The sequence below is a fragment of the Tachysurus fulvidraco genome, chromosome 14 (assembly GCF_022655615.1).
Source record: "Tachysurus fulvidraco isolate hzauxx_2018 chromosome 14, HZAU_PFXX_2.0, whole genome shotgun sequence".
NCBI classification, from domain to species: Eukaryota; Metazoa; Chordata; class Actinopteri; order Siluriformes; family Bagridae; genus Tachysurus; species Tachysurus fulvidraco.
The window spans coordinates 25,606,649-25,619,148 of NC_062531.1; the positions used below are offsets into that span (position 1 = coordinate 25,606,649).

Sequence of the window (12,500 nt, forward strand, 5' to 3'; positions counted from 1 at the left end):
TGTTGTGGGACATGTGGTTTGATTGGTTACTGTGTCATTGGGGTGGGACATGTGGTTTGATTGGTTACTGTGTCATTGGGGTGGGACATGTGGTTTGATTGGTTACAGGGTCATTGGGGTGGGACATGTGGTTTGATTGGTTACATGGTCATTGTTGTGGGACATGTGGTTTGATTGGTTACGGTGTCATTGGGGTGGGACATGTGGTTTGATTGGTTACGGTGTCATTGGGGTGGGACATGTGGTTTGATTGGTTAGGGTCATTGGGGTGGGACATGTGGTTTGATTGGTTAGTGTCATTGGGGTGGGACGTGTGGTTTGATTGGTTACGGTGTCATTGGGGTGGGACATGTGGTTTGATTGGTTACGGTGTCATTGGGGTGGGACATGTGGTCTGATTGGTTACAGGGTCATTGGGGTGGGACATGTGGTCTGATTGGTTACGGTGTCATTGGGGTGGGACATGTGGTTTGATTGGTTACGGTGTCATTGGGGTGGGACATGTGGTTTGATTGGTTAGGGTCATTGTGGTTGGACATGTGGTTTGATTGGTTAGTGTCATTGGGGTGGGACGTGTGGTTTGATTGGTTACGGTGTCATTGGGGTGGGACATGTGGTTTGATTGGTTACGGTGTCATTGTGGTGGGACATGTGGTCTGATTGGTTACAGGGTCATTGGGGTGGGACATGTGGTCTGATTGGTTACAGGGTCATTGGGGTGGGACATGTGGTTTGATTGTTTATTGTCATTGTTGTGGGACATGTGGTTTGATTGGTCACGGTGTCATTGGGGTGGGACATGTGGTCTGATTGGTTACAGGGTCATTGGGGTGGGACATGTGGTTTGATTGGTTATTGTCATTGTTGTGGGACATGTGGTTTGATTGGTTACAGGGTCATTGGGGTGGGACATGTGGTCTGATTGGGTACAGGGTCATTGGGGCAGAAACTATTACTTAAAGGTTCCCACAGTATTTGAGCTGGAAACTGCATTCTGTTTGGTTACCGTGGTGTTTGGGGTGGGACTTACAGTATGGTGTTGTTAGTTACCGTGGCATTAGGACAGGATCTGCTCTTTATTCTTTACAGTAGGATTTGGCACAGGAAATGCAGTCTAACTGATTACAGAGGTGTTTTCTCTGAAAACTAACCTCTGATTGGTTACAGTGGCTTTGGGGGTGGGACTTATGGTTCATCGGTTACAACAGTATAAGGATTGGGAGTCATGGTTTGATTGGTTATGGTGGTGTTAAAATCCTCAGTCTTATTTATCACAGTGATGTTCGGTGTACAGGGACCCGAGCTCTGATTGGCTGAAGTTCAGGGGTAGGATTTATGATTGATAGGTGGCTGTACCACTAGAGGCAGGAGCTGCTGTTTACTGTTTACGGTGGTATTTAGGTCAGGACCTGTTATCTGGAACCTCTTATTCTCCGTCAAAGCCGTACCTCTATCTGCGGTATCTAAAAACACTTTCAGTAATGTTCAGTGTCACTTAAACCCTGACCTGTGAGGTACAGAAGCTGGTCTCCACAGAGAAGATCGATGGAGCTGTCTCTTACAGCGGCGAGTCATACATAAGACACAGAAACAACAACAGAGCCCATGGCTGGTGTTATTAAGGTCACAAACACAACACGACGTACAGTACAGAGACACCGCAAGCTCAGGATCGGCTCTTTCCCCAGGACGGTTCCGTACTCTGTGGAGCTCTCGAGCTGCCGAAACCGCGGGAATGCGCTGTCCTGCTAATGACACACTTAAAGGGGACTTTAAGAAAATGACTTTAATAGCATATACACATATACACACAACAACAACAATGGAACACACTGAATAGTTTTGATTCTCGCTGAACTTCACACGGAGGTTGATAGCTGGCTTTGATTACAGCTCGTTGTTCTATTACTAAAGCCTCTCCCTGCTGAGACCCCCGCAGCGTGCTGCCGCTCGATGTCTGGTTTGATGTGAGGCGTAATGGCTTTTTTTTTTTTTTTAGTCAATATTCCAAAACATCGTCTCTACCAGTCAGCGCTCATTACATCCTCCATCTAAAATAGACTCTCTGCTCTTTCATTCTTCTGTTCTCGAGGCCTTTGATATCTCTGCGTCTTTGTTGTCTTTTGTCTGGCCGTTATATTTTTATTTCGTTCTTACGCTATTATCGCCGTGTTATTACCGCGGCTTCCTGTCGGTGCTGACACGACCACGTGTATCTGAAAATAATAACACAATAACCTCTCTCATCGTGGACGCTTCAGACGGCAGAGGTATTAGACAGAGGTGTTAATCTTTTCAGAGTGTTGTCAAAGAAAACCGAGACAAACGATGCGTAGAGAAACCGTCTGATGACGGTCGATGGTGTCGCCTCGGCGACGGATCGCGCGGGAGTCGCTCGGTGAACTCAGGCGGTGAAAAGCTAACTTCGGCTAGCGTGAAAAGCCAGAGGCGTCGTTAAGAAAGTAGATTAAAAATACAGCGTGAGTTTTATTTAACGATTCCTTCTTTTTTTCTGTTTGCTCAGATAGAAAAGATCAGAGAAGGTGAACTGCTTAATTTCAGGTAAATTCTACTCAGGTTTTGTCTCACAGCTCTTTAAATCGATTGATTTTTTTTCTCTTTAAAGCAGAACAGTTTGTCTATCCAGACTGCCATTATAACACTCTACTGATTAGGGGTGTGTGTGTGTGTGTGTGTGTGTGTGTGTGTGTGTGTGTGTGTGTGTGTGTGTGTGTGTGTGTGTGTGTGGTGTCTGATTTTTTAGGCCACAGCAGCCAGACAGTCTGATTACAAATTACATGTGAAAGAGAGCAAGAGAATGAATTTGTGTGTGTGTGTGTGTGTGTGTGTGTGTGTGTGTGTGTGTGTGTGTGTGTGTACACACATGTGGATGTGTTTGTGTGTTTGTAGGAATCAGTCATGCAGTTGATTTAAAGCACGATTTGGAGTCAGTCAGGTAGAAATGAAGTCCACATCAGCCTGAGCAGGAGCAGATTAGAGTCCCGCTGCTCTGCACTGTGATTTATTCCTGCTGTAATAACTACAGCTAATACACAGCTCCATGTTTATGACAGAAAGATGGAGTAAACTCAGGTGGGGAACGCAGAGGCACGACGTCCAAGGTCTCGGAGAAAAGCAGCGGGTCGTACATTTAGCACAAACACGCTAACGCGACCACCGGCGCTGCTGTGGTGACTTCTTAATGTTCTCTTTTAAAACTTTACCCTAACTTTAAAATGTACGCTGAATTTCAGCACAAACACAAACCTCAAACTAAACATTAACACTGAGTTTAAAACTTTACACCGACCTTTAAATGTGAAACATTTACACTCATTTCAGATTTATTAGAACTTTAAAACTTTAGACTTACAATTTTACACCACCATTAAATTTAACACTAACATTTTACAGATGAATTTACACAATTTCATTAAATTTACAAGCTTTAAACTTTACACTAAACCTTAAACTCAAACTGATCGTTACACCACATTTCTAAACTTTACGCAGGTTTTAATAATGTGAATATACAAGAACTTTAAGCTTCAAGATTATTACGTTTTTACTACATTTACACAATGACTTAAATTTACACTAACTGTAAACTTTCAATTTGATATTTTCTTCAAAGTTTACACTCGATCTTAATCCTAATCTAAACTTTGCACACCTTTACAGCATTATCTTACAATTTTACACTTAATTTAATAAACATTCAATTTACACAAACTTTCCCCTTTACGCATTCTCTTTATAAAGTGTACACAAAAATGTACACCGACTTTAAAAGGTTAAATTGTAACAGCAATTTAATTTTTGCTGTAAAACTCTACACTTTTATAAACTTACACTTAAAGGTGGGGTCTCCGTTGTTTGAAAGCCAATGTTGACATTTGAAATCACCAAAACAATCCCACCCCTAACCCAAATGGGTCCCACCCCTGTATTGATTTATTATTATCCCGAGGGGGTATTTTTTATCAATAAATGAACACAATGAGTAACACTATGGTAATACAAATGTGTTTGTGTAGTACTGTGTGTTGTACCATGAAAAGTTTCACGCGGAAGACGTTCAGTTCTCTCCAGCGCTGGAAAGCTGATCCTATATTAACACGTCCTACTTCTTGTCCTTATCGTAAGTCTTTCTTCTCTTTCTTTCTTTGTTTTTATCCTCCATGTCGATGTTAAAACCGCTTTCTGCTAACGTCACACACGCGCACAGAACACTCTCTCTGCCCATATGGACAAGACACGCCCCTTTCTGCTCATTGGCTACACGTTTGTTTTGTTTTTGTTTTGTTTGTCGGCCCGACGCGGTTTTCTGAAGCATTTCTCAAACGGTGGAGACCGCACCTTTAAACTTTAAGCTTTACCATGTAGAGAATAATTTATAACTTCAAAAAATAACTTCACAGTTTTCACACTGTTTACATTCAGTTTAAAACTTTTGTCTGTTTATTATTATATTTTCTCAATGTTTGTTCCAGTGTAGGACAAATGTAAAAGGACTATTTTATCACACTTTCATTCATTCATTCATTTTCTACCGCTTTATCCAAACGTCGCGGGTCACGGGGCGGCATCTCAGGCGTCATCGGGCATCGAGGCAGGATACACCCTGGACGGAGTGCCAACCCATCACAGGGCACACACACACTCTCATTCACACACACACTCACTACGGACAATTTTCCAGAGATGCCAATCAACCTACCATGCATGTCTTTGGACCGGGGGAGGAAACCGGAGTACCCGGAGGAAACCCCCGAGGCACGGGGAGAACATGCAAACTCCACACACACAAGGTGGAGGTGGGAATTGAACCCCAACCCTGGAGGTGTGAGGCGAACGTACTGACCGCTAAGCCACCATGACCCCCCCTTATCACACTTTTAATATTAATAATTAATGACGAGTTTTCAAATTCTATTGTTCAAATCCTTTTAGAGAAAAACAAGCGAGTAGAAAAACTTTACAATTTTGGAAAGAAAAAAGGCCGAGTGAGTAGTTGTAGTGTGTGTGTGTGTGTGTGTGTGTGTGTGTGTGTGTGTGTGTGTGTGTGTGTGTGTGTATTTTCTATAGCCTTTGAAAGAGCATTAGCTATTACGAGCGTCTCCTAAACACAGGGGTTTATTCACTCAGGATATTTTACGAGAACGTTTAATTATAGTTTCGTTAAATGGGATTTTTAAAAGCAGCCGCTGCGTCAGAGCTTCTCGTTAGAAACGACTTTAAAAAAACGGAGCAGAAGCCGAGCAGAATGTGGAAACGTTATTGCTAATTTATTCTGCATTCAGTAAAAAACTTTAGTTGTGGATGGCTCTGAAAACCGCCATGAAGTGAATAGGTTCGCGTCTCGGTGCGGATCAGCCGAACGATAGAGACGGAGATCTTTCACTGCTAGGCCGATCTTTATGGTGTGAGATGTTGCTAGCGTTCTCCTCCTCCTCCTCCTCCTCCTCCTCACGCTAGGTTTTACGTTTACGGTATTTTATCACTCGTATTCCAGGCAGATGTCAGGATTCTTCTCGCTGAAATCCTCACAGATTTTTCTCACAGTCCGCTTTGTTCGAATTGCTGCTTTCGTTCGTCTGCGCTCACAGAAATAAACACGGAAACTCTTTAAAACGTTCCTTCAGGTTTTCCGCAGGTTTGGGTCGCAACCCGTCGCGTGACATCTTCAAAACACGCGTTCAAACGCGCTAAAACCTTCTTCCGTTCACCTTCGTCAAACTAATTACGTCTTCGTCTTCGCTGGAAGAGTTTTAAAAGAAGAATCCTGGGCTTGAAATGACACAAATTCTGGACTCGAGTTCTGTGAGGAAAAGATCGTGACACGTAGCATCGCATGCAACAGGAGCGCAATACTCCAGCGAGTCTAACGAATACGACGAGATCTTAAAGATGTCCTGTCACACGTATTTCATTACTTTTGTTGTAATGTCTGACGTTTACCACAGACTCTGTAACATTTGTGTGTGGAAAAAATGCCTCGGTTACCTTGTTTCAAGCCATTCTAGTGTGGCATGGAAAGCCTGACGAAGACTCGGCTCGATTTGCGCCGGTTCTCATTAATATTCAAATGAGCTATGCTGCTTGGCTCTGATTGGCTAACCACTAGGATATGAGCGCATGACTATTCATTCACACAGCGCAATAAGTAACCTAGGCTAGAGAAACTTCCTTTACAATCACCTGGAATTGCGGCAGAATGGCTTCTTCAGGTTCAGCCATCCTCGCCGTATAGGAACCTCACTGAGCTATACGAATTCTGTGGGCGTGGTCTCAAGTGGGAGAGCTCATGAATAGTAATGAGCTCCATCATTTCTATGTCACTCTGAGCAGATTTTCTAACTGACCCGATTTCTTTTCAGTGGCTAGAGCTGACCGGGGAGGTACGTAGCAGTTCATTTTCACATCCCCGACACAACACAAGCATACAAACACATGCGAACCGAACACATATCAAATAATACAAGTAAAAATACAAGGTTTTGTGTGGAAAAGTACCTTTAATAACAGATTTAAAAACAAGGGATTCCCTTTCCTTACTGCAAACGCGCTCCTCCTCAGATAGGTGCTTGATTAATTCTGTCTGACGGTGACAGCCGGTTAATGTGGACGTGTGCTGTTCTGGACACGCGGATTACATCCCCTAATGTCAATGATTAATAATGAGCTTCCTGACTCTGTGTGTGTGTGTGTGTGTGTGTGTGTGTGTGTGTGTGTGTGTGTGTGTGTGTGTGTGTGTGTGACTGCAGTGTTTGTGATTGGAACAAGATTTCATACCCGATATCTGCTTAGCGGGCAACGAAAAGCCTCGTTTACAGGCAGGTAGGTGAGGAAAAAAGAGTCGAGGACCCTGACAGACAACTCTATCAGTCAGATGGAGTGAAAAACACACACACACACACACACACACACACACACACACACACACACACACACACACACACACACACACACACACAATCTCTCAGGACTAACAGCTCTGAAGCACTGAGACACTCGCAGGCTATAAATACAACATGATGTCTTTATACTCGTACTGCAGCATGCTCTCTGACTCTGAGCTTTTATAGTGCTGTTACACACACACACACACACACACACACACACACACACACACACACACACACACAGGATACTCCACTGACTATTAGACTCTGGTTTAATATGATATAATCACTCGCCCCATTTCTCTTTATGCTCCTACAGCAATCAGGTAATTAGCGGCAGCGGCGTGGACAGAAGTTTGCTGGAAGCGAGTAAGTTTTATACATTTTACAGCCAGGATCCCACTGTTACCATAACAACAGGACAGAAACACAGGATTTCGTTACTGCCCCTGTGTTTAACAGCTACAGACGAGCTACAGAAGCACAAGTCACAGGAGAAACGTGTCCTCACATTGCGTGGACGTCCTGCTGTGATCTGAGAGTAACTGCAATCCAGGATAGACCACACACACACACACACACACAAACACACACACACGCACGCACACACGCACACACACACATACACACACACACACTCGCACACACAGACACACACCCACACACACACACTTGCACACACAGTGCACAGTGAGGAGTGCATGAGCTGTGAGAGGTGTGTGTGAGGAGTGTAAGGTGTGTGAGGAGTGTGAGGAGTGCATGAGCTGTGAGAGGTGTGTGAGAGGAGTGTGAGGTGTATAAGAGGAGTGTGTGATGTGTGAGGAGTGTGTGATGAGTGTGAGGAGTGAAAGGTGTGTGTGAGGAATGTGTGTAAGGAGTATAAGAGGATTGTGAGGAGTGTGAGGAGAGTGAGGTGTGTGAGGTGTGTGTGTGAGGAGTATGAGAGGTGTGTACTGTAAGGTGTGTGAGGTGTGTAAGGTGTGTGAGGAGAGTGAGATGTGTAAGGTGTGTGTGTGAAGAGTGTGTGTAAGGAGTATAAGAGGTGTGTACTGTAAGGTGTGTGAGGGGTGTGATGTGTGTGAGGAGAGTGAGGAGTGTAAGGTGTGTGTGTGAGGTGTGAGGAGTGTGAAAAGTGTGAGGTGATAGGTGTGTGGAGTGTGAGGTGTGTGTGTGAGGTGTGTGAGGAGTGTAAGGTGTGTGTGTGTGAGGTGTGAGGAGTGTAAGGTGTGTGTGTGTGAGGTGTGTGAGGTGTGTGTGTGAGGTGTGTGTGAGGTGTTTGGTGTGAGGTGTGTGAGGTGTGTGAGGTGTGTGTGTGTGTGAGGTGTGTGAGGTGTGAGGTGTGTGTGAGGTGTGTGTGAGGTGTGTGAGGTGTGTGTGTGTGTGAGGTGTTTGGTGTGAGGTGTGTGAGGTGTGTGTGTGTGAGGTGTTTGGTGTGAGGTGTGTTTCTAAAGCATGCCCTTGACCACAAACGCAGGTGACCTCATGTGTCTAATCACTCAGTGATTCAGTTCAAACCCCAAATCTGTCAGAATGAGATTTCAAATACAACTACATGAAAGAATTTAGAGATCTTGAATGGTGTGTGTGTGCGTGTGTGTGTGTGTGTGTGTGTGTGTGTGTGTGTGTGTGTGTGTGTGTGTGTGTGTGTGTGTGTGTGTGTGTGTGTGTTAGCATTCAAATCAGCCAAGGGCTATACTTTAGGTACTTCAAAGCACCTTGATGTGTTCATGAGAGAGAAAGAGAGAGAGTTAGAGTGTGTGTGTGTGTGTGTGTGTGTGTGTGTGTGTGTGTGTGTGTGTGTGTGTGTGTGTGTGTGTGTGTGTGTTTTGATCACGTGTGATCCCAGAGTAGAGAGATCAAAGTGGGATAAATGCTGTGATTTAAAGCCACTTACACAGACAGACAGATACACACACACACACACACACACACACACACACACACACAGGAGATTTGGTGTGAAAAAAATACCCACTGGCCTCCGCTCAGAAACACACACAACTCTAAATAAATTATTGGCACCACTGGAGATCAGGGGATCAGAGCCGCGTGACACGGAGCATGAACGACGTTAGCATCAGATCTCACACTCGTTAATCCTCACTAGATGAGCCTCTAATCATCAAAAGTGAGATTCAGTGCTGAAGTCATGTGACGTTCAGGGGAAAGTGCAGACCTTCACTTGTCATCCCGACGCCCGTCATTCGCTAACTGTACGGAGGACCTGCGGGGGGGGGGACGTCTGTTAGTAAACACACTGCGCAAATAAAACCTTCAAGAGTTTCGTCTTCAAATAAATCTCTCTGGGTTCACGAGAAGAGATAAAGAAAATAAACACAACACAAACAGCACCGATGTGTTCATGTTCAATTCTCGCGTTAGTTAACGTCGGCGTTCCGAAACAAAACCATTCTGACTATTAAATTAAAGACCGCGGAGCCGACGCGAGCCGTCGGTTTACCCGTTAGCGATTTTACTGCTCGTTGCTTCCACTGCCCTTCTCTCTCTCTCTTTTTATCTCTCTCTTTTTATCTCTCTCTCGATCGGTCTCTTTTTATCTTAGCATCGCTTCATCGCTCTGACTGTGATAAATATTTAAATCTGACGTTGCCTAATCAGACGAACCCCGTTTCTGATGTGCAGAACCTTCTGTGTGTGTCTCAGGTGTCAGACCGGTGCGACTACGTCTACGTCAACGGTAAGGAGATGAAGGGCCGAGTGCGGATGCTGGTGAACTTCACCTACAGCTTCGCTACGGCCCAGCTGGAGATGAACGTGTGGATCCCTCGCCTGCCGCTGCACATCGAGGTGTCGGACACGGAGCTGAGCCCCGTAAAGGGCTGGAGGATCCCCACGACGGCCAACACGCCAAGGTGAGCGCTGACGCACCCTGAGGTGTCGTCACAACCGCTGGTGCAATCAGACAGGTTGTGTTCTGTGAGATCCAGCACATAGCAGGTGACGTAGTGGTCAGTGGTGGTACATATTTAAGCATGGAGAGGAACGTGTTCTGAGCTACGTTCCCTCAGATGTTCCTCTCCCATAGGATTAAACAGAATTGTATGAGTCATGGACTGAAGTTCTCCACCTCCACTAAGGATTTCCAGCGGCTCAAGTGGTTAATGCACTGGTTTATAGATCAGAAGATCAGGGATCAGGACCTGCTCCAGAATTTTGTTCTAACCAAGCAGGAGTCACAGCTGAGATCAGATGATTATAGACGTTGACTATTGCCCCTTTTCCACCGAGGCAGTTTGAGTGCAGGTTCGGAGCCTAATTTAGAACCAGCTCTTTCTGTGTCGACCGCCAAAGCATTGGCTCAGAAGCAGGAAAAGTGGTTCTTAAGTAGCACCAAAACATGGGCGGGGCTACCGTTAGTGCATTTGCTAACGTACCTTAAGTATACTAATGTTTAATACACTTTTACTTTACCGCGATATGATACATTATCAGCACACATGATAGCAGGTAGCTACATGCTAAGGCTAACTTTTTTCTGTGTTAATGATAAAATAACGTTATGTACTTTATCGATTACAACCTCAGTTTATACAGATTACACGGAGCCGCACGTACACGTTTTATTCGCCGCGTTTTGGATGTTAATGTAGGTTCACAAAGCCATGAGCATTAACAGTAAAGCAACATCCGCCATTGTTGTTGTGTTTGTGTTTGTCGCTGCTGCGCTGACGTTGATGTGTAAGGTGACACGTATACAGTGACGTCACACTCGGCGCTGTGATGCGCTCTAACCGATGGAAAGACAAACCGGTTCTTAGAAGGTTCGCCAGTGGAACCAACTTTAAACCAGCACCAGCACGAGCTCTGAACCAGCACCCAGTTCTTTTTGGTGGAAAAGGGGCATCAGTTCTACTCGGTTGGAACCCAGAGGCTGCTCCCGTAACTTTACTAAGATCGGACTGAAAGCTTTTGTCAGATCAGGTCCTGATGTGTGGTCATGAGACTCTAGTTCCTGATCATCAAGATGTTTAATCAGGACACTCCAACCTTAACCTCTACACCAGGTCTTCATGGAGCTCGATGCTTTGTGCACAAGGTCTTCATCATGCTGGAGCACTGTTTGTAGTTCCAGTGATGGCAGAAGAAGACATTCTAGAAGCTTCTACGTTTCTATCTTTTTGCCAACAGGTCATATATCAGCGCGATGCTCCGGTGTCTACAAACCTTTTGCTGTTTAATGTACCTGATAAATTACTTTCTACACAGAGAGTCAGTGAGAGCCACAAGTAATGAATTTTCCCCCAGAAGATAAAAAATGTTTTATTTTTCAGTGTTTTGCTTCCAGACACATTATCTTCCATGTAGGGATGTACCGATACGATATTTCGGATCGGTATCGACGCCGATCCAAACATTTCGAATGGATCGGGTATCGGTGGTGCGTGACCGATCCAAATCCGATACCCGTGGTCATGGACGTCGGAACCATTATACAGTATGTGGGTGGGACAGGACACACCCACTTTTTAAGACCAATAATATTGGACCCACAAACTTTTTAAGACCAATAATATTGGACACACCCACTTTTACTATCTCTATTCAGCGCATAAGTCTTTTTTTTATTACTTTTCAGAGCGCCGCCAGTCGAATCTACGGCATTGACCACGCTGCTGCTTCCTGAAATCCATGGGTGTAGGAACCATTATTAAGTGTGTGGGACAGGACACGCCCACTTTTTATTTACTTCCGACGCCCGTGACCGTGGTGGTCGATCAATGAACAGCAAACATCATAAACTTTTGCTTAAACTTATAAGAAAAATAAATTTATATATTAAATTTCATTAATGTAAATAAATATAATAAATGTTATGGGTAATAAGTCGCACAGCCGCCCGCGACAGACAGCAAGTTTAGCAGCCGTCCTTCCCGTTTACCTCAGCGTGTTAAACATGTCGCTCGTTCGGGTGCGAGGTTTACTGTTTAATACATTTTACGTCGTGTTTCGGGAATTCTAATTTTAAGCTTCACTTTAAAATATTGTCTTTTCTTCAGAAAATAATTGAAGTTAATAATTGCAGTTATATGGTTCAGATCGTTATTCCGCTAACTGTTAAAACTTCTATTTGCTTCTGCATTAACACTTTCTTTTTAAGGTTTCTTGTGTTTTCATTTTTCATCCAGTAATAAGAGCATTTTTGTATTTCTTTTACCAAAAACAAATAAATCGTACTAGCTAAACGAGTTGTTTACGTTCTTTAGTTTTAAAGGTAGAAAAGAACACAGGTATGGGATCGCGATCGGTGTCGGTCGATACCGGCAGACTCTGGTATCGGAATCGGATCGGAAAAGAGAAAAAGTGGTATCGGTGCATCCTTAGTTCAGTGTAGCGTCGGTTGTAGATGTAAATTCCCACTGCACCGATCTCGGTGACGAGGTCCAGGTTTATAATGCCGTCGTTCTTACGGTATATAATCTGTAATGTACGTCACAGCGTTTGTTCAGGCTTCACACCACCTCGGAGAAATGTATGGATTTCCCTCTAATCTCTTTATCCCAGGATTTTCTTAACTAGCTCGTGGATCTCGGTGGAGTGTCACACGTCGCACGTCCACTTTTAGTAAACACGCGG

General features: G+C 44.4%; 1 protein-coding gene across 1 annotated transcript in view; it reads left to right on the forward strand.

The window, feature by feature from the left end:
* The window catches only part of si:dkeyp-14d3.1 (transmembrane protein 132C), a 31,677-nt gene that overhangs the window by 3,437 nt on the left and 15,740 nt on the right, over nucleotides 1–12,500 (forward strand). The window contains exon 2 of the mRNA XM_027142920.2: nucleotides 9,570–9,778. Coding sequence (XP_026998721.1) covers nucleotides 9,612–9,778 — 167 coding nt within the window. The 5' untranslated portion in view covers nucleotides 9,570–9,611. The remainder of the gene's footprint in view (nucleotides 1–9,569; nucleotides 9,779–12,500) is intronic.